General features: G+C 36.4%; 1 protein-coding gene across 1 annotated transcript in view; it reads left to right on the plus strand.

Moving 5' to 3' along the window:
* LOC113643754 (ephrin type-A receptor 4-like) overlaps positions 1-18,931 on the plus strand; it is a 42,773-nt gene extending 23,842 nt beyond the window's left edge. The window contains exons 6-17 of the mRNA XM_027148180.2: positions 4,852-4,976; positions 5,882-6,041; positions 6,745-6,856; positions 6,968-7,017; positions 8,463-8,576; positions 8,859-9,044; positions 13,048-13,109; positions 14,053-14,262; positions 15,047-15,196; positions 15,917-16,125; positions 16,861-17,022; positions 17,668-18,931. Of these exons, the coding sequence (XP_027003981.1) occupies positions 4,852-4,976; positions 5,882-6,041; positions 6,745-6,856; positions 6,968-7,017; positions 8,463-8,576; positions 8,859-9,044; positions 13,048-13,109; positions 14,053-14,262; positions 15,047-15,196; positions 15,917-16,125; positions 16,861-17,022; positions 17,668-17,782 (1,655 nt within the window). The 3' untranslated portion in view covers positions 17,783-18,931. The remainder of the gene's footprint in view (positions 1-4,851; positions 4,977-5,881; positions 6,042-6,744; positions 6,857-6,967; positions 7,018-8,462; positions 8,577-8,858; positions 9,045-13,047; positions 13,110-14,052; positions 14,263-15,046; positions 15,197-15,916; positions 16,126-16,860; positions 17,023-17,667) is intronic.
* Positions 18,932-23,049: the final 4,118 nt, after the last annotated feature.

The raw sequence follows: 23,049 nt of genomic DNA on the forward strand, positions 1-23,049 counted from the left end.
TCTAGTGTCGGCATTTTGTAAAGCTACTAAATCTTCTGACATGTAAAAATCTTCAAGACAGAAGACTAATGCTTTGTTTTCTCTCTAATATAACAAATGTTTATTATTATTATTATTATTATTATTATTATTATTATTATTATTTTATTACTGTTTTACTTCAAGATACTGAAAAATCAGGCAGATGAGAAAACAGTTGAATTAACTTGTTTCTCATGGGTTCCACAGCAGATATGTAAAATTGTACATATTTTGGGCATTAACACACTTAGAGAAAAGTGAAGGAAACGTTTTTGAGAAATCTGATTTAATGTATTAGCATTAGCAGTAAATTACAGCACAGGTAGTGGACTCTGGTTTAGACCCAACTGTGTGAGTGGTTGTGTTTCTTTTTCTTAGACTAATGTTTGCAGAAGATCAGTTTCACCTGTAAAGAGCTTTTGAATTATGTCTTTGCTCTATTAACACACACACACACACACACACACACACACACACACACACACACCCCCCCACACACACACACACACGCTCAGTATTTCACATGTTGTGCCAGTTACCCTTCATTTTAGATTTATTATAGCCTTTGTGTGTGTATGTGTGTGTGTGTGTGTGTGTGTGTGTGTGTGTGTGTGTGTGTGTGTGTGTGTGTTTGTGTGTGTTTAATGAAGTACATTGTGTGTTTTAGTGTGTGTCAGTCTGCACACTTGATGTCGTGTTGGGTTTCTAGCCGAAGCAGAGTGTGAGACGGAAATCCGGAACTCTCTTTGACAATCAACGCTCATAAATCACCCTCAGGCCTAACAGTGATGGTTTATGGTATAAGGTGTTAGGTTTTAAGTTGTGGCTTTCCCATATCAGCTTCACTAAGCTTCAGCTCTAGCAGCTAAATGTCCATAAAGGACCTTTTAAGACATTCATTTGTGAGCGAGAGAGAGAGAGAGAGAGAGAGAGAGAGAGTGTGTGTGTGTGTGTGTGTGTGTGTGTGTGTGTGTGTGTGTGTGTGTGTGTGTGTGTGTGTGTGTGTGTGTGTGTGTGTGTGTTTGTGTGTGTGTGTCTCAGGAGAAAGAGAATATTAAAAGACTGGCATGGTCCGTGGATGAGGTTCAAAGCAGGAACAAAAGACACAAGTCGTGTAGTGTGGGAGTCGGCAAGTAGGTGGGCTGCTCTGCTGCTTATTCATGAAGGAGATTTGAATATTCATGACTCCTGTTCTGCATATGCTTTGTACACTTTCCTGCCTGCCATCTCTGGAGATTGGAAAGAAAATATGTGGCAGCTGTGTGAGACATCCAGCCTCCACTCACTCAATTTTATTTACACAGCTTGATTATTCTCAACAGGTGGGATTGTGCGCTGTGTGTGTTTGCATATGCAGGTTCTGGATTTAGCTCTTACAATGAAAACAACGTATACAATTTTATACAAGTTTTGCTTTAACCTAAATCTGAAAGGACTATTTGTTTGTGTATTTACAGTAGACATGCTGCCTCAGCATTAGTTACGCTAGTCCTGTTTCTTGTTTGCCGACGCTCATTAGGTCCATGAGGTTGTGTGTGTCTTACTTCTCATTGTGAGCTGTAAAAGCTGGCACCATATAGGTGTCCTCATGTACAGCCGACAATGCTACAGCCTTGTGGACCTCTTTTGTTATTAAGAGAACATGGTATTGATCAGCATTAGGTTTACATTTACGGCATTTCTTAGGGCCGTATTACACCTGGTCACTTCATGTGTTTTCTCTGATACGATAGCTATCTGATTTGTTAAAACTGTTCCATTTACATTAGGCCACATAAATGTGTCTCTGCAAATCGGATATCAATCCGATCTTTCTACTCCCGCCCAAAATGCAAATATATTTTACCTCATTTCCGGGGTAATTGAAGTGGAACCCATTTTGGTGTATGCAGTTTTCAGAAGGTAATCAAAAAGATGAAAAAACCTGTTATGATGGTGATGCTACAAAAAAACAGCATTTACATTTATTTGTTTCTGCCGCGATGCACGACTCGTGAGTCACTTGCGAGTGACGTACTTCCGTTTGGGAGGAGTATAGCGCTGATGTACAGTATGTGGCTTGAAAAACCACATTCATTTACACCTGTCCAGTTTCAGTTGAAATGCGTACCAGACCACCTCCTGAAGTGGTTTGAACGAACGGATTTATATCCGTCTCGAAAACATTTCAGAGGGCATTTACACCCGGTCTTTTTACGATTGGATAGCTATACAAAGCCCCTTAGACACTCTTATCCAGAGCGACTTACATTTATATCAGTTATACAGCTGAGCAATTGAGAGTTAAGGTCCCTGCTCAAGGGTCCAGGAGCTGCAGCTTGGTTTTGCAACTTTCCAATCAGTAATCCAACACCTTAAACACTAAGCTACCACAAACCTAGAACACTAATTATTGAACAAAATACACTTAATTTTTAAGTTATATAATTGCCGATCATCATTCAGGTTTCAACCATCCCAGACACTGAGGAGTAAACTCTCAGTGCCAGTCCCAATCCCAGATAAAATGGGAAGGCTGCATCAGAAAGGGCATCCGGCGTAAAACCTGTGCCAAATCAAAACTTGTGGATTAAATGATTCGCTGTAGTGACCACGAACAGGGAGGAGCTGAAGGGCAACAACAAAAATAACAACAACTTGATAAGTATCTGTAGATATGGAAGGTTCCACCGTAAAAATAAATAAGTAACCATGGATGAGTCCATCGCTAGGCACCGTGCACACATTCACATTTATTAATATCTAGGGTAAATAAAAATTTAGAGTAGACAATTTATCTACCAGCACATTAGTAGTATGTAATGGATAATTACTTAACTAAACGATTGACTTGCCTATTTCAGCATGTATTTAATGATGTATTTAATTGTTGTTCTATGCTGAGGTCTTATTACATGATATGAAATAATTAAGCCTGTCAACATAAACCATCAAACCCAGCATTCTAAACCTAACATTCAGACCGTTCTACTAGAACACGGTTATGGCTAAGCGATAACAAGCTTCTTAAGGCGGATGAGTGTCAGTAATACTGGATTAAGCAGTTTGTGGCATTAAAGCCTGATTTGATTTTAGCGTGATGTATGCTTTCATCTGAACAGGAAACCGGCCTTCACTCACTCTCTGAAACTGGAGCATCCAAAATGTTCTCTCACCTCTGAACCTCTGGTCGTTAGAGACGTGATGAATGGTGGGGCACAGAAAATCTCTTCCCAACATCAGTGACACCCTCAGTGTAATGCTTTCAGACTAGCTAATATTTAATATGACATAGATACATATGAGCTTGGTTTTTTACCAAGGAAGAGATTTATTTCAGACACTTCTACAATACCTTTGTAGAGATATGTCAGAGTGGAACAACTTCAGAGCTAAATCTTAAACTAAACCCCACCAAACTAAACCCCACCAATACTTTAACAGTATTAACTCCTAAAAATATGAGAATGCATCATTATGGCTTATAGAACTAATTAAAAGAATATGTAGTTTTGTGGATTTGTCCTACTTTGCAGCTTATTGTGCAGAAAATACTGCATGTATGTTATCTTCTTGTCTTCACTCCAGGTTACTCAACCAAACTAAGAATCACTCATCTTTACTTTCACACTAGCTCACTATACACACACACACATGCACACACACACACACACACACACACACACACACAAACTCGATTACAGAGACATATCTGCGAGAGCAGGACGAATGATGGATGTGGATTACAGGAGTGTGTGTGTTGGGGGTTGAGGAGGGCGTCAACCCCTGGGTTTTGAGCCGGTAGGGGTTCATCTGAATCCCAGTGGGGAGACGCCAAAGTCGTGTTTAGTCTGTCGGCCTCGACAGAGGAAGATGGATGTGCTTAGCTGAAAAATAGCCGCCACACTGCTGTCACTACTGGGAGCCAGAGGCCGAGTGTTCAATACACACAACACTTAAGACTGAAAAGAACGAGCTGTTTTAACCACACACAGTCTCACACACAGAGAGACCCTGAGGCCCAGAAAAAACATGAATAGCTGGAAGAGAAATACGATTTGTGGTTAAAACACTTGAGTCCATGTGAATGATTTAATAGTAACTGTACCTGAAGCACTTTTATTATTTGAATCGTTATAATTGAAAATAGCAAGAATCACAAAAAAATTAATAACTAACAGAAACAAAAAAACTAAGAAGGTAAGTATACTAAGTACCCTGTAGTATCCGGAGGTCTGCGTAACACAACCGCAGCTAATATTACTGTATAAACACTCGTTTACACTATAATATATCTTTAAAATTCATTTCCTAAACTTGTACATGATGATATCGTGCTATTCGACATTTACACCTCTGATTTCAGTCATTCACACATTTACAGGAAGAAATATAATTGAAATTGGTTACAGTATACGTTGCATCCATAAACAATAAAAAAATAAGTCACAAATAATAATTACATCTATATTTTACATTTTAAGAATATGATGTCATTCATTTTATTTGTATTTGATTCATTTGTTCAGCTTTTTTTCTCCCAGAAATATTGGACTTTATTAGCATATACTTGACAGACAGAGGAAGTGTTTTGTCTTGCACATTTACACCTCACTTGTATTTGATTTGTGTTGTCCTCTCTGTCCTCCGTGTTGTGTCTCCTTCCGTCTCCCTCAGACCCTTGTTTGACTTTCTCACCCAGAACAAAACAGGGTTTAGCACAACAACAAAAGTGTGTTTAGCATTTGAATTCCGAGTTAAGCAGACGGAGCTGTAAGAACCTTTCTCAGTCTTTTCTGACTGTGTTTCGACAGAAAGCAGTAACATGTGTCTTTATATCTCTCCTTGCAGCTCCATCAACAGTGATGTCTGTGCAGAGTAAGGATGTCACCCGCGACACTCTTGTACTCTTCTGGCAGGAGCCTGATAAACCCAATGGAGTCATACTGGAGTATGAGGTCAAATACTTTGAAAAGGTTAGAGGACTAATGGGAGATGAAGACATTACTTCACAGTACCAGAAATGCTGGGCCTTTAGCTTAGCTGCTAGATGTTTCTAATTACTAAGAGTGCTCTTAAAATACATCCACTGACAATGGTAATTAATCTGTCTAGCTAGATTCCTCAGGTGCTAAATAGTAACTGTCCAATTTAGGTAAATTACTTTCTATAAATAAAGGAGATCACATCTGTATGAGTTTGACAGGTTTTAGTTCCATTCATTGACAATGGAGATCTAGCAAAAGTTACCACACATCGCTCATGCTAGCTATCTAAATTCTAAATAGCTGAATTCTAGGTTAAAAAGATTCTAGGTTAGTGAATTTACCTGTTAAAAATAAGATCCTAAGGTTGCTAAATTAACAGGCTGACTAACATTACCTGAGGAAGTTCTTATTAACTAAACATTGTCGCTAAACAGAGCCACATTTTTTTCCTTGCTGGCCCTCTGAATTCTTGCATAAGTACTATCAGGTAATTGTGTAGAATTTATCTGTATATAAATTAGATAAATGTCGCTGAATTAATAGACTGTCTGACATTACCTCAGGGGTTTATTGCTAACTAGATCGCTAAACACAGAAGCCTTGTTGTGATTATAAACAAATTGTCTGTTCTGAAAACATTTGAAAAGAGTATTAGATGTTTTTTAATTAGTTTTCTAGTAGCTGTAATGTAAACAATTCAAAAATATGCTAGTACATATAATAGAAGTTAAATATAAAGATAGGTATTAAGAAACACTCCTTGTCCCCTGAGGATACACATATGGGATATACAGGAAATGAATGTTGACAAGCCTGGAAATAGCCATCAGACTTCCTAACTTGTGAACTTGTAACCTTCCTCTTCCCTTCTTTTATCCGTTTCTCTCTCTCAGGAGCAGAATGAGAGGAGTTATCGTATTGTGAAGACCACATCTCGAAGTGTTAACATAAAGGACCTGACATCGTTGACTTCCTACGTTTTTCACGTGCGCGCTCGCACAGCAGCCGGTTACGGAGATTTTAGCGCTCCACTGGAAGTCATGACCAACTCAGGTTAGTGTGAAACTTAACCCGTAAACGGATTTTATTACTAACCTAAAGACTGACTTATACAATAGAACAATACTTATACAACAGAGACCAGAATTATTAATGAGTTTTAAATTGCTCGTCACCAATCAGAGACATCTATGTAACAAAACAGCGATCACACTTTTTTAAGTTAAGTAGCTAGAGTATAAACGTTGATGTAAATTAAATGCACTGAAGCAATAGAATAACACAAGAATAACATAACTAATATTATTTTATGTTAAAATGGTATGTGAACAAACCTTGAGTGTTTTTTCCTCAGTCTTGAAATTGTATTTTATTTTATTATTAATTATAAAAGAAATCATAAGTGTTAATCCATAACTGTGTTGTTTGCTTTATGCTTTAAACTCTGGATTTATTAACAGATTTATTAAGAGATTTTCTGAAATGTCTAAAATGAGAGTCAAATGGAACAAAGTCCTTGTTGAAGATTACTATTTTTTACTGCTTTTAATTGTAATGTTCTAATATTGTTACAGTTTAAAATGTGTCACACTGTCTGTTTAAGCTGTAAATCTTTAATATAATACTATCTTTGAACATTCTCTTAGAACTGTATTAACTTTAACTCCAGGTAAGGCAGACTGCTTAGGAGTATACATATTAAAATGATATTTGAAGGACAGGTGATGAAATAAAAACGTGTCTCTCTCTCCGTCAGTACCGTCTCCTGTGGTGGGAGAAGGCATGAACCCCACCATCCTTCTGCTGTGCGCTTGTGGCAGTGTCGTTCTGCTCCTCATCCTCGCCTGTGCCTTCCTCATCAGAAAGAGGTGTGTACCTGTAATCCTACTGTGTGTCCTCTGTGTACGTGTCCTTTGTGTGTATTGTGGGTATTGTGTGTATTGTGTGCAGAAGCCGTTAAATTAGCTGTTTATTTTCAGGAGGGCCAAATACAGCAAAGCCAAGCAAGATGAAGAAAAGCATCAAGCAGGTACAAATCATCGTATTCAAAAGCAAAATACAAAAATACAAATCATTGCATCATTTCTGCAACTTCAGGACAGACAAAAGCTTCACTTGAGTGTTCCCATAGGTGGAATTTATCTAAACTTTATTTGGTTCATTGGTTCATCTAGTTCTAGTCTTTATTTGGTTGCTAACACCAACTTCTTCTTTGTATTATTTATTTCGGATTTATTTAGGTTTAACTTTACTCTCATTGTCAGAGTGCAGAGACAATGAAATGCAGGTAGCATCCAACCAGCAGTGCAAATAGATTTTAAATTAAATTAAATCAATTAGGTTATGATGCAATATGTTAAGATAACAATGTACAGGTGAAGGTAAACAGTATGGTGCATACCAGTAAAGAACATGGCAATTAAAGAAATTAAAAGAATGAGAAATGTGGCACAATATGTCGAGATAAACTATATAGACAGGTGGAGGTAAACATTGTGATGCATGTAACATGATAGCATAGATACATTCAGTGATTACGATAAATGCAGGTGTGCAAATAGCAATAATAATAGTAATAAATAATTGTGTTTATGATCGATAGTTGAAGTGAAGTCTAAGTACTAGGTGAATAATTGCAGTAAATATCAGTACAACAGTAATGTACAGTACAGATGGAGGGAAAAGACTTTCTAGCTTTTGTTTGTGCTTTATCTATTTTTTTCAGAATGTCATTATAGACATTCTTTTTCAGATTGAAGACCTGAATTTTTTGTTTTTTGGATTTATCTGGTTCTCATCCTGATCTGGGATTTATTTGGATTGAGGTTTTATCTGGTTCTGTTTTTTTTTTTTTCTGTTTTTCTTGTTTTGTTTGTTTTTTTGGGGGGTTCTTGGTCTAACTGATGATTTCGTGTCTCACCAGACTGTGTATTTGTAGCTTAAACATTTGTATCTTAAACACAAAATTAGGTAGTTTATGTTAGGTTAATTAATTTAAATGGCAGAATGTTTTTATTTGTGTTAAAGACATACTGTGTGATAATATTTCTGTCTTGATTGAGGCTTGACTCTTTTTGATTTTGTGAGATAGATTAAATGAGAGCACATTTACATTTATACCAGGTGAGATAAGTTTAGCTGAATCCAGTACAGATCAAACACACTTTCTAAATCTGATCTGCTGAGGTGTATCGGCATTGATGGGACCTTTCTTGAGCATACAGGAGCACAGATGGTTCCCCCTCATGTGAAATGACAGCGTGACTATTAAGCTCAGTACTGTAACACAGACACTTAGTAGTCAAATAGCTAATATAAGAGTGGAAGCTAATCCGATCACAGGAGTGAATGGAAGGATTTAGCATTTGTTTAGGCAAATGAAACAGGCTTCACTGGCAGGAAAAGAGATACTATATGTGTGTGCATTGATGCGTGATTGGATATGTTCATGTGTGTTTGGTGTGTGTGATGTAGGAGTGAGGGTTTACGTGGATCCGTTTACTTACGAGGACCCGAATCAGGCAATCCGAGAGTTTGCTAAGGAGATCGACGCCTCCTGCATAAAGATTGAGAAAGTCATCGGTATCGGTAAGAGCTAGTCATCATTCACAGCAAGAGTGTGTGTGTTTGTGTGTCAGTATCAGTGTGTTAGAGCCATCAATTACTAAAATGTAAAAGCAATAAGAAGTTTAAATGCATATATTTCATTCAGCAGATTTTTTTCTTCACTTACCAACAGTGATGTCAGTAACAAAACTAATTAAGCTACATTGTTAACAGTTTTCTTTCCACAGAATTATGTGGATGTGCTTTAAAACACATGAACATTTAAATATGTTTTCCAAAAGTCTAATATATTCTGATGTGTAGGTGAGTTCGGTGAGGTTTGTTGCGGTCGTCTGAAGTTCCCTACGAAGCGAGAGGTGTGTGTGGCCATTAAGACACTAAAAGCTGGGTTTACCGAGCAGCAGAGACGGGACTTCCTGAGCGAGGCGAGCATCATGGGCCAGTTTGATCATCCCAACATCATCCATCTGGAGGGCGTAGTCACCATGTGTGAGTCTCTGCCTCCTTTTCCATACACTTAAATATTTTTCTGACATTTGTTTTACATATTTATTTTTTATACATTTTAAAGGAGAAAAGGATGGCAATATCTGTATCATTTATTGTAAACTATAATTCTACCTATTTTTATTATAGATTATAATACATTATTGTTTTTACAAAACAGACCAAATAGCAACAGGCTTCTTATACATTAAATGAACTCACTACATGCTAAACAAGATGTTACACAAACATTTTTTTTAAAAGCTTTGTACATCATGTCCGATATAAAACTATTAGAGATTTGTGAGTATGAGAAATGTCTGTTTAAAACTGTTGAATACAGTTCAGACAGTTGAAAAGGTTACAGAAATAAAACGGTACATGACTACAAAGTTATGTATAATTAGAGCAAAATTGTAAGCCATATTAAGGCACCGCATTTATTTTGTGCTTACTTATTTAGACCAATCTAAAAAAAAATCCGCTTTTTCTTTCCAACATGTGTGTGCGCGCGCATGTGTGTATGTGTGCGTGTGTGTGTTACAGCATAAAGCACTGACAAATTCACTACTCTTACTTTCTCTCCAACTCAGACATACACACACACACGCACACATACACACACAAACAGCATGTGTTAGTGACAGATGCTGTAGATGTTGTAAAAAAGCCCAGAAGATCCGGTAGCATTTCAGAGCCATTAATCAAAGTGTCACATCTAAATGTGTTTGACTGTCACCCTATAGCTTTTCCCTATAGCCGTGTGTGTGTGTGTGTGTGTGTGTGTGTGTGTGTGTGTGTGTGTGTGTGTGTGTGTGTGTGTGTGTGTGTGTGTGTGTGTGTGTGTGTGTGTGAATGGGAGAGAAGCAACAAGTGGAGTGACTCTTAATGTGTTGAGGCAGGGGTATTTGAGGCATTGAATGTCATTCTATATGTGTGTCTCTAAGTCTTTCAGCCCTGCCGTGTGTGTGTGTGTGTGTGTGTGTGTGTGTGTGTGTGTGTGTGTGTGTGTGTGTGTGTGTGTGTGTGTGTGTGTGTGTGTGTGTGTGTGTGTGTGTGTGTGTGTGTGTGTGTGTGTGTGTGTGTGTAAGAGTGGCTCTTAATGTGTTTAGGTTTTGGGGTCAGTGTGTTACTTAATATCCACCACTTAACACCCCACACCTCTACGTCCATCTCAACCCGAGCCTCACAGCCGCTATGTGAACTCATTAACACACTTGCCCTGCTTTCACACTACAGTGTAATATATTATCCCTTGTTGTTACATTCATGTATTTATGTACTTATGTGTTAAAAGCAACAGTAGATTTTTCCTGTCATCAATGTCGTTCAGCATTCTATCCCTTGTCGGATTTTTAGCTTGGGTTTCGGTATTTCGGTATACACTTCTGTCACAAAAACCTGCTACAATCTAGTTCTTAACAGATGATCAGACTTTAACTAGATTTCAAAAGTTTATACTGGTTTGATAGAGGAATTGTTATCTGATTTCTTTATTCGGGCTGCTATGACAAGTACAGCAAAATAACTGTTATTTTGAAACCTGGTGAAACATCTGATATGTTATCATTAAAGCTGAAGAGTTCAATTTTTCATGTAACGTTCCTTTACATGACTAGTACTTAAACACAAGGCTCTTTCTGAGTGGCAGATGTCAGGTGGACTGGGGAAGACTAAGTGCAATATTGCTTTTATACGACAACAAGAAATGAATATTATTAATTAGTAAGTGACATTTCATACGCAATATCGCCAAATGTTTTTGATTTTTGATTTTTTCTGCTAGCAGTAATAACTCCCAAGGAAGACACATTAACTTTAACTGTTGTTAGCTGTGTAGCTAGCTCACCTTGATTTGTACATACTTGAAACTTCTAGGGATTTTGGGTATTGGTGGGTGCTTTGGGTCATATTGTAATCCGTTCTTTCTTTTCATCTCTATCTGAAGAAATTTAATATTCCTGAAAGTATTTTCGGCCATGTCTGCTGATGATATTGCTAACATTGTAGTTTTTAACTAGGAAGTGATATCGTGAATGCAGCAAAACATCCCAGTGTGCTTATAGGAAATATAGACACTCTTGGACCAATCAGATTACTGAGCGGAACGGACTATTGAAAAATATGGCTATAAGGAAGACTTTACACTTCATTTCGTGATTCCACCTTTGACTTTGAGTTAAAGCGTCATTTGACTTTAAAATATATTTGTCTGCCCTGTCACTTAAGACAGAAAGTCATCTTTTGCATGTGATTGGCTACAAACCCCCACAACAGAGGATTATATTTAGAAGCTGCAGTTATTCATGTTAGAAAACTTGTAGGTGGTTTGAGAGGAACCAGACTCAGAAGGGAACCTCATCTTCATTTGGGTGATAACGGACAGTAAATAACGTAAATGTAAATATGTAATGTCCTTTATACAGCGGTTTATAGTCGAATGGGATCTAGAGGGACAAAAGAAAACCTTCAGCATGCTAAACAGCAAAACATTTAGATTTATCAGTGTATGTTGCATAAGAAAAGATCTGATCTGAACTGAACTGAACTTTTGTCTGTATACCATGTTAGCTGTCATCTACTGAACAGACAACAGGATAATGTTTTTAATTTATAAATATAATCTGTAGTATCTGGCAACCTACAAGCAACTGGTAAAACCCTATTTTGGTAAAAGTGTTGACATTTTATTTCTAAGTTATTTGTAACACTGAACATTTGGTATAAGGTTAAAATGGGCAGATTTGTTCATTAATTCTCCTCTCTTTTCTTGCCCCTTAGAGACCTGAAACACGTCCTGTAAGTCTGCCTCTGTATGTGGCAGGAATAACGAATCTGAATGCTTATTTGCATAATGTAAATGTCTGCAAATGAAATCATAACATGCAAATGATACCACAGCAGGAGCTCAGCCCACACTTCTGCTCCTTTGCGCCTTCGTACGTTTTTTGTTGGTGTTTTCTTTTATATATTGTCTTAGTGTCTCTAATTTTCAAAGCTTATTTATGCTCCATTAACAACAAGTTCACTGTGGAGTTCATGGCCAAATCCAGGCACGCAGGCCCACACCACACATGGCAAATATTGAATTTGTCTTTTAATGTAGAGGATAAAAGAAGGTGTGTCTGGGAAATCCAGGCAGGGAGGAGACGGCTGGTTCAAAGGTTAGCTTTTCCCCTGGCCCTCTTGAAGAGCTGTCAATCAAATCTGCCTTGAGGTCACATGAGAGGCCAACAGCAACAAAGATGGCTGACAATGTGTCTGTCTGGGCCTCCTTAGCTACACTTCCTCCTCACGGACACACCATTAAGCAGCTGTCAGTCAGAGAGGCCGCACAAAGTGTGTGTTTTTGTATGAGCGTGTGTATCTGGTGTCATTTTGCCCTCAAATAACAAAAAGGAATTTGTTGATTTGTGTTTGGATAGTTCTCAGTTGAGGATTAGGTATGGCCTGCCATCAAGATACTGAATCATCTACAAGGTGTTTCTGTATATACAACTCAAAGCAACCGTTTCATACTGTAGATTCGTCGGTTTTCTCAAAAACAAGCTCTTGCTAGAATAATTATTTTTTTTTACTAGTACTGCCTGCAGAATAGAAATCGACATATCAGACGTTTTCAATCAGAATAAACAAATGAATTGTTTCGCTGCAAGCTATCAGTATGTGACGTTTTAACCTCTGTTCTCACGTCACAGAATCTAGGGCATCACTGAAAACAGAAATGGGTTTAATATCACCATTTACTTTGTAGATGGAAACATATGTGTGGAAAAACAGTTTTTGTTTTTTTGAAGAATTTTATGAATATTTTGCCCTGATTAGGCTACATAGCAAACGAAAGAGCGTCTTCTTTCATATGAGCCATTAATCTTTATTGTGGATTGTGCATTGACGAAGAAATCCAATGCTGAATATGGGGACAATGAAAATGAAATATTTTTTTTATTTTGTCCTGCAGAATATTTGTGAATGATTATTTAATTGCGTTCCGTGCATCCTGCAGGCAAGCCGATTATGATCATCACCGAATACATGGAGAACGGCTCTCTGGACGTGTTTCTCAGAGTAAGTGTGACTCTGGATCAGTATTAGATGTTCTTTTATATATCTTGAAATGAACATGTCTCACCCAACACATGTAGATGAACAGAGATCAGTCTTTCATATTAAACCTAAGCATTATAATGTATATATTGTGAAGATGCTAGATATTGGATATCAGCCGGTCAATTCAAACAATATTTAATGAGCAATTAGTCATTACTGTAGTAGTACATTTATTATTTACTGAACACAAAGATAAATAAAAACATAAAGCTCACTTTATTGCAATCAATTTCTCAATTAATTACGGAGTGAGTGGAGGTTAAGGAAAGTAGGATAATGTAGCAATAAACCTTGTTCTGATTTTTCTTTAATTAGGAAAGTAAATAATCTTTCAGTTCCATATTATTAAACGCATGGGTGTTAGATGACAGTTGGAAATAACTTTACTCTTTATTACTTATTAAAATTATAAGCAAGTGTACAAGTACCATATAAAGTGATACTCAGAGCTCTTATATTGTATACATACTATTAGGAAGATAAGAGATAAAAGTTCAGAGATTAGTAGACATGGAAAAAGTGAAGTAGTGCAATGGTAAGCCCAGGCCCAGGTGATGTTAGCTAGAATACAAAAATGTTAAGAGGTTTCCGTGTTTATTCGTGTCAATGCCTCTGAGATCCACCTGAAAACAACACACACAGACACACACACACACACACACACACACAAAAACAGGAACGATTGTGATTTTTTAAAAATCAGATATTAGTCATTATTTAACCCTATCAGTTCACATTTTACCCTCAGGCCCAAATCACCCATATTATCCTATAAATATTATTTAAACCTGTGATTTTTCTAATTAAGAAATTTAATTTAACCTTTTTTTACTTTACATATGAGTTGAATCCTTAAAATGACATGAATGGATGATTTAGTTTTGTTTTTCATGTGTTGCAGAAGAACGATGGTCGTTTCACAGTCATTCAGCTGGTTGGTATCCTGCGTGGCATCGCTTCAGGGATGAAGTATCTATCAGACATGAGTTACGTCCACAGAGACCTGGCAGCACGAAACATTCTGGTGAACAGTAACCTTGTGTGTAAAGTGTCTGATTTCGGCATGTCCAGAGTGCTGGAGGACAAACCTGAGGGAGCTTATACAACACGGGTGAGAGAGAGAGAGAGAGATCTGTTTCTGTTTCATCATCTGTCTCAAAAATCTTACTTTTCAGATATTTACATTAATAAAACCTGAAGAAAGCATGTTTATCTAAATGAGAGTTTTCATATATACACTGGCCTCATAACTCTAGTACAAAACCAAACTTCAGTCATGAAACCTGTCTAGTTTGATTGAATACATTTGAGGTCAGAGGAAAAATGTTTACAATTTTTAACAATCACGACCTGATGTTGATTAATGACTGAATGATGTAATCTTGGTGGAAAAAAATATTGAATGTTGCAAAATTGTATTAGCCTTTGTTAATTTCTTGCATGTGAACTCAGATGACTGGATTCTAGAGTCTTTTTCACTTGTTACCTCTTGCGCTGTTTTATAAGCTTGTGCTAATTTGTCAATACAATAACCTGTAACGTTCATCCCAATAATATAACGTCAAAGAGAAAAGGGAAAAATGCTAGAGAGCATGTCTGTCTGTGTAAGAGGCAGAAATTGAGTATTTACATTTCCATCATTTCACAGATGCATCATTTATAGCAACTTGCATTTAATGTCATTTTATACAACTGAGCAATTCAGGTTTAAGGGCCCAGCAGTGACAGCTTGGTGGACCAGGGCTTTGAACTCACAACCTTTTGATCAATAATCCAATGCCTTTACCACTAAGCTACCAAAACCCCCAATATCACATCACCCATTTCACAGATCCTCATGTATGTGTCAATGCTCAGTACCAGTACATTGGTGTGAACATATCTGTAAATCGCAGGGAGGAAAGATTCCGATTCGCTGGACAGCCCCTGAAGCCATTGCGTACAGGAAGTTCACTTCAGCCAGTGACGTGTGGAGCTACGGCATCGTCATGTGGGAGGTGATGTCATACGGAGAGCGGCCATACTGGGACATGAGTAACCAGGATGTAAGTACAAAAGCCTCTCTTACATGCTGTAAATTTTTTAATGGATATACTGCAAATTAAACATGTATCCACATTGTCAGTTTACTTTTTTTTTTTTTACATTAATATCCATGCAAAAAAACTCATTATTGTATAAAACGTAATATTTTGCATATACTATTAATATAAATTATTTAATTGATGTGTCTTATAGTTTGGTTTATCATTATCTTTATTAAAAGACAAAACAAAATTGAAATTCGTACATATTTGTATCCACGTTGTGAAGTATTTCGTGTATTGCATGGGAAGAATGTTAAACAGGACTTTGGTTTCTATTCATCTTACTTTGATTGTAGTCAGATTTAGATTCTAGGCTGCAATCAATCAAGAGGGACTGCTCGCCTCTTGCAACAGGACTGCTGCTCACATTTATGCAAGTGCACAGCAAAAATCAGGGGCTGTTTAGAGGCAGGCAAAAGTCTCGGCACGTTAGTGGAAGATTACAGACGACGAATTTTGTTTGATTGATACAATGAATCGTGACGTATGTTAAAAAAGAATGTAAAAAAATATCTTTAAGGGTTTTTTGAACTGTCTAAAATAGGATACTGTGTCCTTGAAAATCTGGACAGTCAATGTTCATCTCATATGATCAAAACAGTAATGTTTTATTTTTATCATTGCTGTATAGAAAGCAGATTGTCTGCACCACAGTGACTTCTGCATCCTGTTTTCTAGGTTATAAAGGCGATAGAGGAAGGGTACAGATTACCAGCACCGATGGAGTGTCCTGTAGCACTGCACCAGCTCATGTTAGAGTGCTGGCAGAGAGAACGCAGCGAGCGGCCCAAGTTCAGCCAGATCGTCAACATGCTGGACAAACTGATCCGGAACCCGAACACACTCAAGAGGATGGGAGGAGAGACAAGCAGATCACACAAACAAAAGTACGTTAATACTTCTTTTAAATGCATATGATTACTAAGTGACAATAAGCCTGTATGAGATGTGTCTATCAAAATGTCTTAAAATTCTAATAGCTAAAGAACTTGTAAATTGTTTGTCCATGAGCTACTATTATCTTACAAACGCTGAACAAATGCAGTAAGATAACACCAATACAGCTCTATACAAACACACCCAGTTATGGGAAGTTACTACTTCTACACAGGATGTTCATATAATTTGACACCAAAGGTTTACCATATCTCCCAAAGATCATCCTTTTGAGTAAAGCTAACTGAGCACAACTTCTGACGGCTCAGTTTAGTAACGACATTATGATGATGCTTCTCATTACGGCGGTTCCTTTGGAGGTTTGGTTAGTGATTGATGTAAAATAAAGAACTGCATCATCATTTTATATGTACAGCATCTTTCCTTAGCATGACTAACATTTTTGAGTGAAATGTTGATAGTCAAAATAACATTGTCTTGTCTCTGCTTTTAACATGCCTTTACATTGTCTGTATAAAATACAAGCTAGCTCGTTCAATCTTTAGCTTCGATCATTAGTCGGTTTATGCTTGCAACCGAATTTTTTGTTATATATAAATATAAAACACATCGGATAATAATTCATGCTTATTCTTCAATTTGTGCCATCTCATAAGTGGATAAAACCTGGGAAAACCTGGACTTGCCTTCTAAATTAAACACAATACGGGTCTGTTGATCCTCAGGTCCCACCCATCGGCACTAAACCATACCCCTACCATTGAGCCATCCCCTTCATTCAGTTCAGCAGAGGAGTGGCTGAAAGCGATGGGTCTGGAGAAGTACAGAGAGAACTTCGCTATGGCCGGACACAGCAGCCTGGAAAGCATTATACACATGAACCAAGAGTGAGTAAAAAAAGCACACTTAACTTGTGCACACATATGAAACACTATCAGTGAAAGATTTCCGGATCAATTGTACATTCAAGCACAATTCAGGATGCATGCTAAAATGTGCCATCAAATGTACCTTGTGCCATCCTCACCTCATATTCTTCGAATTTTTTTTCTAACACAAATAACCAAATTCCAAACACCTCCTTATTTATTATACATCATCACTACATGTGGATCCTGAGTAGTTTACTAAATGCCAATTGAGACTCCAAGAGGAACTTGTTTATTACTATCTAATATTTATAAGACTTGTCCTTTATATTTCAGTAGAAAATGTATCAAGATTTTCGATGCATTTTAGAAATATCTAAAAAATAAAAAAAATAAATATTTAATTAATTAACAAATAATAATAATAATAATAATAATAATAATAATAATAATAATAATAATAATAATAATAATAATAATAAATAATAATAAATAATAATAAGTAAGCCATAAATTTAATGCAGTTATTCAGGGCATTTTTTCTACATCAAGCTACAAGATTTAAGATTAATATGAAAAGATGAGACATTGGAAAGTGGAAAATCTTTCACATATTGAAATTGTAACATTACTTATCCCTTAACATTTCCTCACTCTTCACAGGGATTTGGCCAAAATTGGAATCTCTTCAAGTGCACATCAGAAAAAAATCCTGAACAGTTTCCAGGAACTACTTTCTGGGATACAACAAATAGAAGACACGAAGCTTCCAGTCTGATCTGTGATCTGTCAGCGCAATTTATACCAACATGATTGACAATATGGAAACAAGATGGATATAATATTTTAACTACTCACGCACTTTAATTGGATACGGACCGTAGCAGACAGTGGAATAGCTGCACTTTTGATGGACTAGCCTGCATCTCATGGTCTTCCTGACTGAGGATTTCTGAGGGAGAACACTAAAAACTGTTGACCCTCTGCAAAATATTACTGATATAGATTCAGGATTTCGTATCGGAGTCCACTTTGGAACAGACTGTGAAAGTGACACTTGAATGAACAGTGATAATATTTGGTTGTTTTTTTTTTTAGTTTTTTTTTTTTTTTAGTTTTTGGACTGAAAGGAAGCAACATCATCCCCTTCAGGTCATCTTCTGAACAACGCTATCGTTGATGGATATGAGTAACTTTTTGGTTCATTTCTAGGTCTTTTTAAATACAGATTTTTGCTTTCCTTTTTTTATTTTTTGCTCGACTGTGTATTTCAGGAACTTTTCGATTCAAGTTGCCTGGTGATTGTTTGTCTTTTGAGGGTAAAAAAGAAAAGAAAATTTTACTATCCATAGCGAATGACATCCAGAATTCAGACACGTTTTTTTTAAGAGGACTAGGAGCAGATATGCAGTGTACAGAGAAACCCAGGTATGATATGACTTGAGGCTACTTTAATTTGGAGTTTCTTAAAAAAAAAAGGCAGAATTATCTGCAAAATACAACACACTTTCCACACTATATATTTTAATATTAGCATCAGTGTCATTATCACCATCATCACTATAAACAACATTAAAATGTGAAAATTCTAACATATACTTTGCTTTGCTATACCTGCAAATAAAGCATTTTGGAATGTCCTCAAATCATTTGCTTTAAATACTTTCCCTGATTTATCTTAGTCCTGTACTGTATATCTTTTCTTAATCTATGACCAAGTCCATGTTTTGGTGGACTTTTTACAGATTAATGTAGCTTCCCTAAATGATCTAAACAATCAGTTTTCTATTGTACATAAAGCAATACTGTAATAAATATCAATTGTGAAGTGCCAGTGTAAAATCTGTCAAAATATATGCCAAGCTGAGAGGTGAACTGAATGTATTATAAACATGGTGCATTTTCTAATAAAATGGACAACACCTAACCCGCATCTCTCTTTCTTCAATTCTTTCCATACAGCATCATATATTTAATGAGGATTCCCTCTGCCTGAATATACAGAGACTGCAGTGAGGCATCCTGAAAAACTTGCCAGTTATAGTTAGCAGTGGCTCTTTGTTAGTGCTCCTACTGAAGCTATTTGCATTATATACAGCAGGGATCAAGACAAAGAAATACGTCACTAAACATGGGAGGAACGACCAGAAATGCCTGGAGAACACCCAGGCTGGCAACTTGGAGGAGGATTGGGGAACTAGATGAATGAAGAGAATAAGAGAAAGAAACCCAACATTAATGGTGTGGTTTCTTTTCGTTAGAATTACAGTAATTACTGTAGGCGGCTGTAAGCAAACGCAGACAACAGAAAATGGATCCAGTGATTTAACTTGCTCCTAAGATATCTTCCTATCGTAATCCTATCGTATTATGTAAGGACCAAAACACAAGATTTTAATCAAAGATTAAAACAGACTGATCCATTACCACTCTGAAATAAATGATTTCCTGTAACATCATGTCCTAAAACATTTTAATGTTCTGTCCTGAAGACTTACCTATAGTTTATATCTCATTGATGCTAACATCTGATACCCCAGACACCTTAGACTCCTTTCAAATGTTAAAGCTCTCTCATTACAGAAGTCTACACCATATAAATGCTTACATATTGTTCTTTGGGGAGAAAAGTGGTTTAGTGGTTAGCACGTTTTCCTCACACTTCCAGGGAAGGGGTTTGGATTCCCATCTCCACCCTGTGTGTGCGAAGCTTGCATGTTCTCAGAGCGCTTTGGTGATTACCTGCTGCTTCTCCAGTTTCATGTCCAAATGTCCAAGGATATGCATTGCAGCCTGATTGGCATCCTAAATTGTCCCTGGTGAGTGATTGGGTGTGTCAAAGTGTGTGTGTGATTGTGCTCTGTGATGGGTTGGCATAATGTCCATGGTGTACCCTGCCTTGTGCCCCAAGATCAGATGGACTCCAGGTTCCAATGTGACCGTGTGCCAACATGTGACTCCTTGGATGGATGGATGGATGGATGGATAGTTGGCAGGTTGGTTGGTTGGATGGATGGATGGATGGATGGATGGATGGATGGATGGAAGGAAGGATGTTCATTGTTAAATAACAATATGTTATGAATGAGCTGCTACTATAAAACTGATGGGTTTGGGTTGATATAAACTTTTGATATGCCTTGTAGCTGTAATTATTATCAGAGCTGCTAAATTAAAGGAAATTAACATCCTCTGACTAATTTGATTGAAAAATCTAACAGAGCTGTGTTCTGACATTAACAGAAAACAATAATGATAGTTTGACGGACATTACACTTCTATCTCAAACAGTGGAAGACGTTGACATGTTGTCAGTCATATTGTCTGTTAATGTGACCTAATATACTCTCTGAGATTTCTTAAAATATTTTTTTCAGCTAGTCAAAAGACGAATGAATACATTTTAGGATATGGTATAATATGACTACACATCCCTGTCCATTAAAATATATTGAGCTACTGGATAACAACAAAAGCTTAAAAAATACACATTATCCCTTAATGCCAAGGTTGTGGCCTTAATATGTCTGAAAAAACGTCCCTGATCATATCATGATCATCTTACCAAGCATAAGTTTATAAAAATTGCAGTTCCCCAGACCAGACCAGACTCAGACATCTTTTATCTGTGTCTTTCCTTTATCTCTGTCCAAGAAGGCAGCTCATGTTTTGGGGATATTTCACAGATTAATGTATTTCCAAACATGCTAAATCATTTACACAGTGCATTTTTATATGTACATAAATCATTGTTGTTTTGCTCTGATATGAACATAACTAATGAAATCTGTTTTAAACACAAATACGGTATCTGAATATTACATAATGTATTAGACTTACATTTTGTATTAGACTCTTACAATATGTGATTTATTCATCGGTTTGAAATATTTCTTTCTTTCTGTATTTTGATTCATTTCGACACATGCAACTCATGAGTTTAATTTATGGAATTTTGTATGTAGTTTGTAAAATAAATAAAAAAATAAAGAGGCTGTGTGGTTCCCTGAGAATGAATACCTATGTAGTGTTACACTTTTAGTGTTTAAATGTGTAAAGATTGGCATAGAGATGATTCAGTATGGGATGTATACAGAAATGTATAAAAATGTACATAGTTATATAAATAAGATTTGATAGAAATAGTTATACTGGTTATATTTCATACTTATACTGTTCAAAGAACATAAAAATAGATTACATTTATTTCAAGTCAAGTCAAGAAGCTTTTATTGTCATTTCAACCATATATAGCTGTTGCAGTACACAGTGAAATGAGACAACGTTTCTCCAGGATCATGGTGCTACATAAAACAAACACAAAGCTAAGGACTTAGTAAATAGTCCTAGATACATAAAGTGCATCTGTACAACCTGGTGCAAACAGAAAATATACAAGAGACAATAAACAAAAACAGCAGTGACCAGTATAAATACTGTATGTTCAACACTATTGCATGTGCAGAAATACTGGAATGAACACATTCGTATTATAGCAGCAGTTACCTGAGATATTGTAAAGGATTGTGCAAAACAGCAATCGACTAAAATGTGAGACAGCATGTCAAAACAGCAGGTAAACAGTTTGATGGATATATATCGGAAGAGTGTGTATATGGTGTAGGTCTGTGCAGACTATACAGTTGATGAACAGAGTGTGTGTGTAGTGCTCAGTACTGTTCAGTTCAATTTGGTTTGTTGCTCTGGTTATGTCTGTAAAGACAAAAGAAATAACACTAATAAAAAAATAGATTTCCATTATTAACTGCTTCTGACTGCTTATATGATACTGAGTGGAAAATTAGCTAGTCAGCTGAAAAAAAAAATTAAAATCCTAATTGTGCTATTCATTTATATGTGGAACACTACGGAATACATTTATAGTCCCCATCTAATCATTGCATCGTTATTGGATTTAATCATCAAGAAGTTGACACCTTTTGGCTCTCATTAACTAAAAAACAAACATTTAAATGTTTGACAATAAAACATTATTTAACATTTGTCCTTATATCATATGTTCTGTATTTTGGTTTTGTATCAGGTTTGATGGTATTTGAAATTTCCTCTCATTCCAGTTTTATTTTTATCTTTTCCATTGTTTAATATGCATCATATCCTGTGTCTGACCACCTTCATAGTACGGTCTGACCTTTCATAGTAATCCACATGCCCACCTTTAGCTGTAACTCTACCATTATTCATTATTTATATATTATAACTTTAAATAAATAAAATATATTATAGTAAAAACGCAACTATAGAAATGACATTTAGACCTACTCATAAATTTTAATGCACAGACCAACACTATTAAGGAATCAAAGTTCTTTGAGTTTACTATTCTCTATCCTGCCATCCAGATCCTTGGTATTCTAATATATAAGCCTTAAATATTAAGTTTCATATCAGGTGGGAAAAACACTGACATGAATGTTTTAGCAGTGTTTTTCATTCTTTACATTGCAGTAAAAATCTACAAGGCTCAACAATCCATTGTCAAGAAATCTGACATCATAATTACATACCAACTTGTAACTCCAGTGTTAAAATGTCTGTAGCATTTAAAGTTAAATGATCTTTCACTGTTACATGTTACGTGACTGAATCAAAACAGAAATGAAATGGTTCAGTTAAAAGTAAAATACATAAAGTTTGCCTTAGTCAAATTTTAGTCAATTAGCCAGGAAATGTTTTCTTGTGTTCTACAAAGCTAACATTGCTGTTTGTGACTGTATTCATTTTGATTCTGTTTACACAGAGGTTTTTTTAAACAGAGGTAGGTGCTAATATCTTAACATCCTACAATTTGATGGATTTTCATTAAAAAACTTAACCTGTGTTATCTGCAGTAAAGATGTTCAGAAATACTCCTTAGTGACGAAAATAATTCCCAAGTCAGAGAGTACGGTAGATCTCAATAGCCTGCTAGTATAGACACTGTTAACTGAAGAGCTGAAGAAATCAGGTACAACTATTTTAATCTGTCTTATAATGGTAGCAAACCGGAATGCCGGAGTTACACTGGGCCACTCACATTAAGAA

The sequence above is a fragment of the Tachysurus fulvidraco genome, chromosome 11, assembly GCF_022655615.1.
Source record: "Tachysurus fulvidraco isolate hzauxx_2018 chromosome 11, HZAU_PFXX_2.0, whole genome shotgun sequence".
Taxonomy (NCBI): Eukaryota; Metazoa; Chordata; class Actinopteri; order Siluriformes; family Bagridae; genus Tachysurus; species Tachysurus fulvidraco.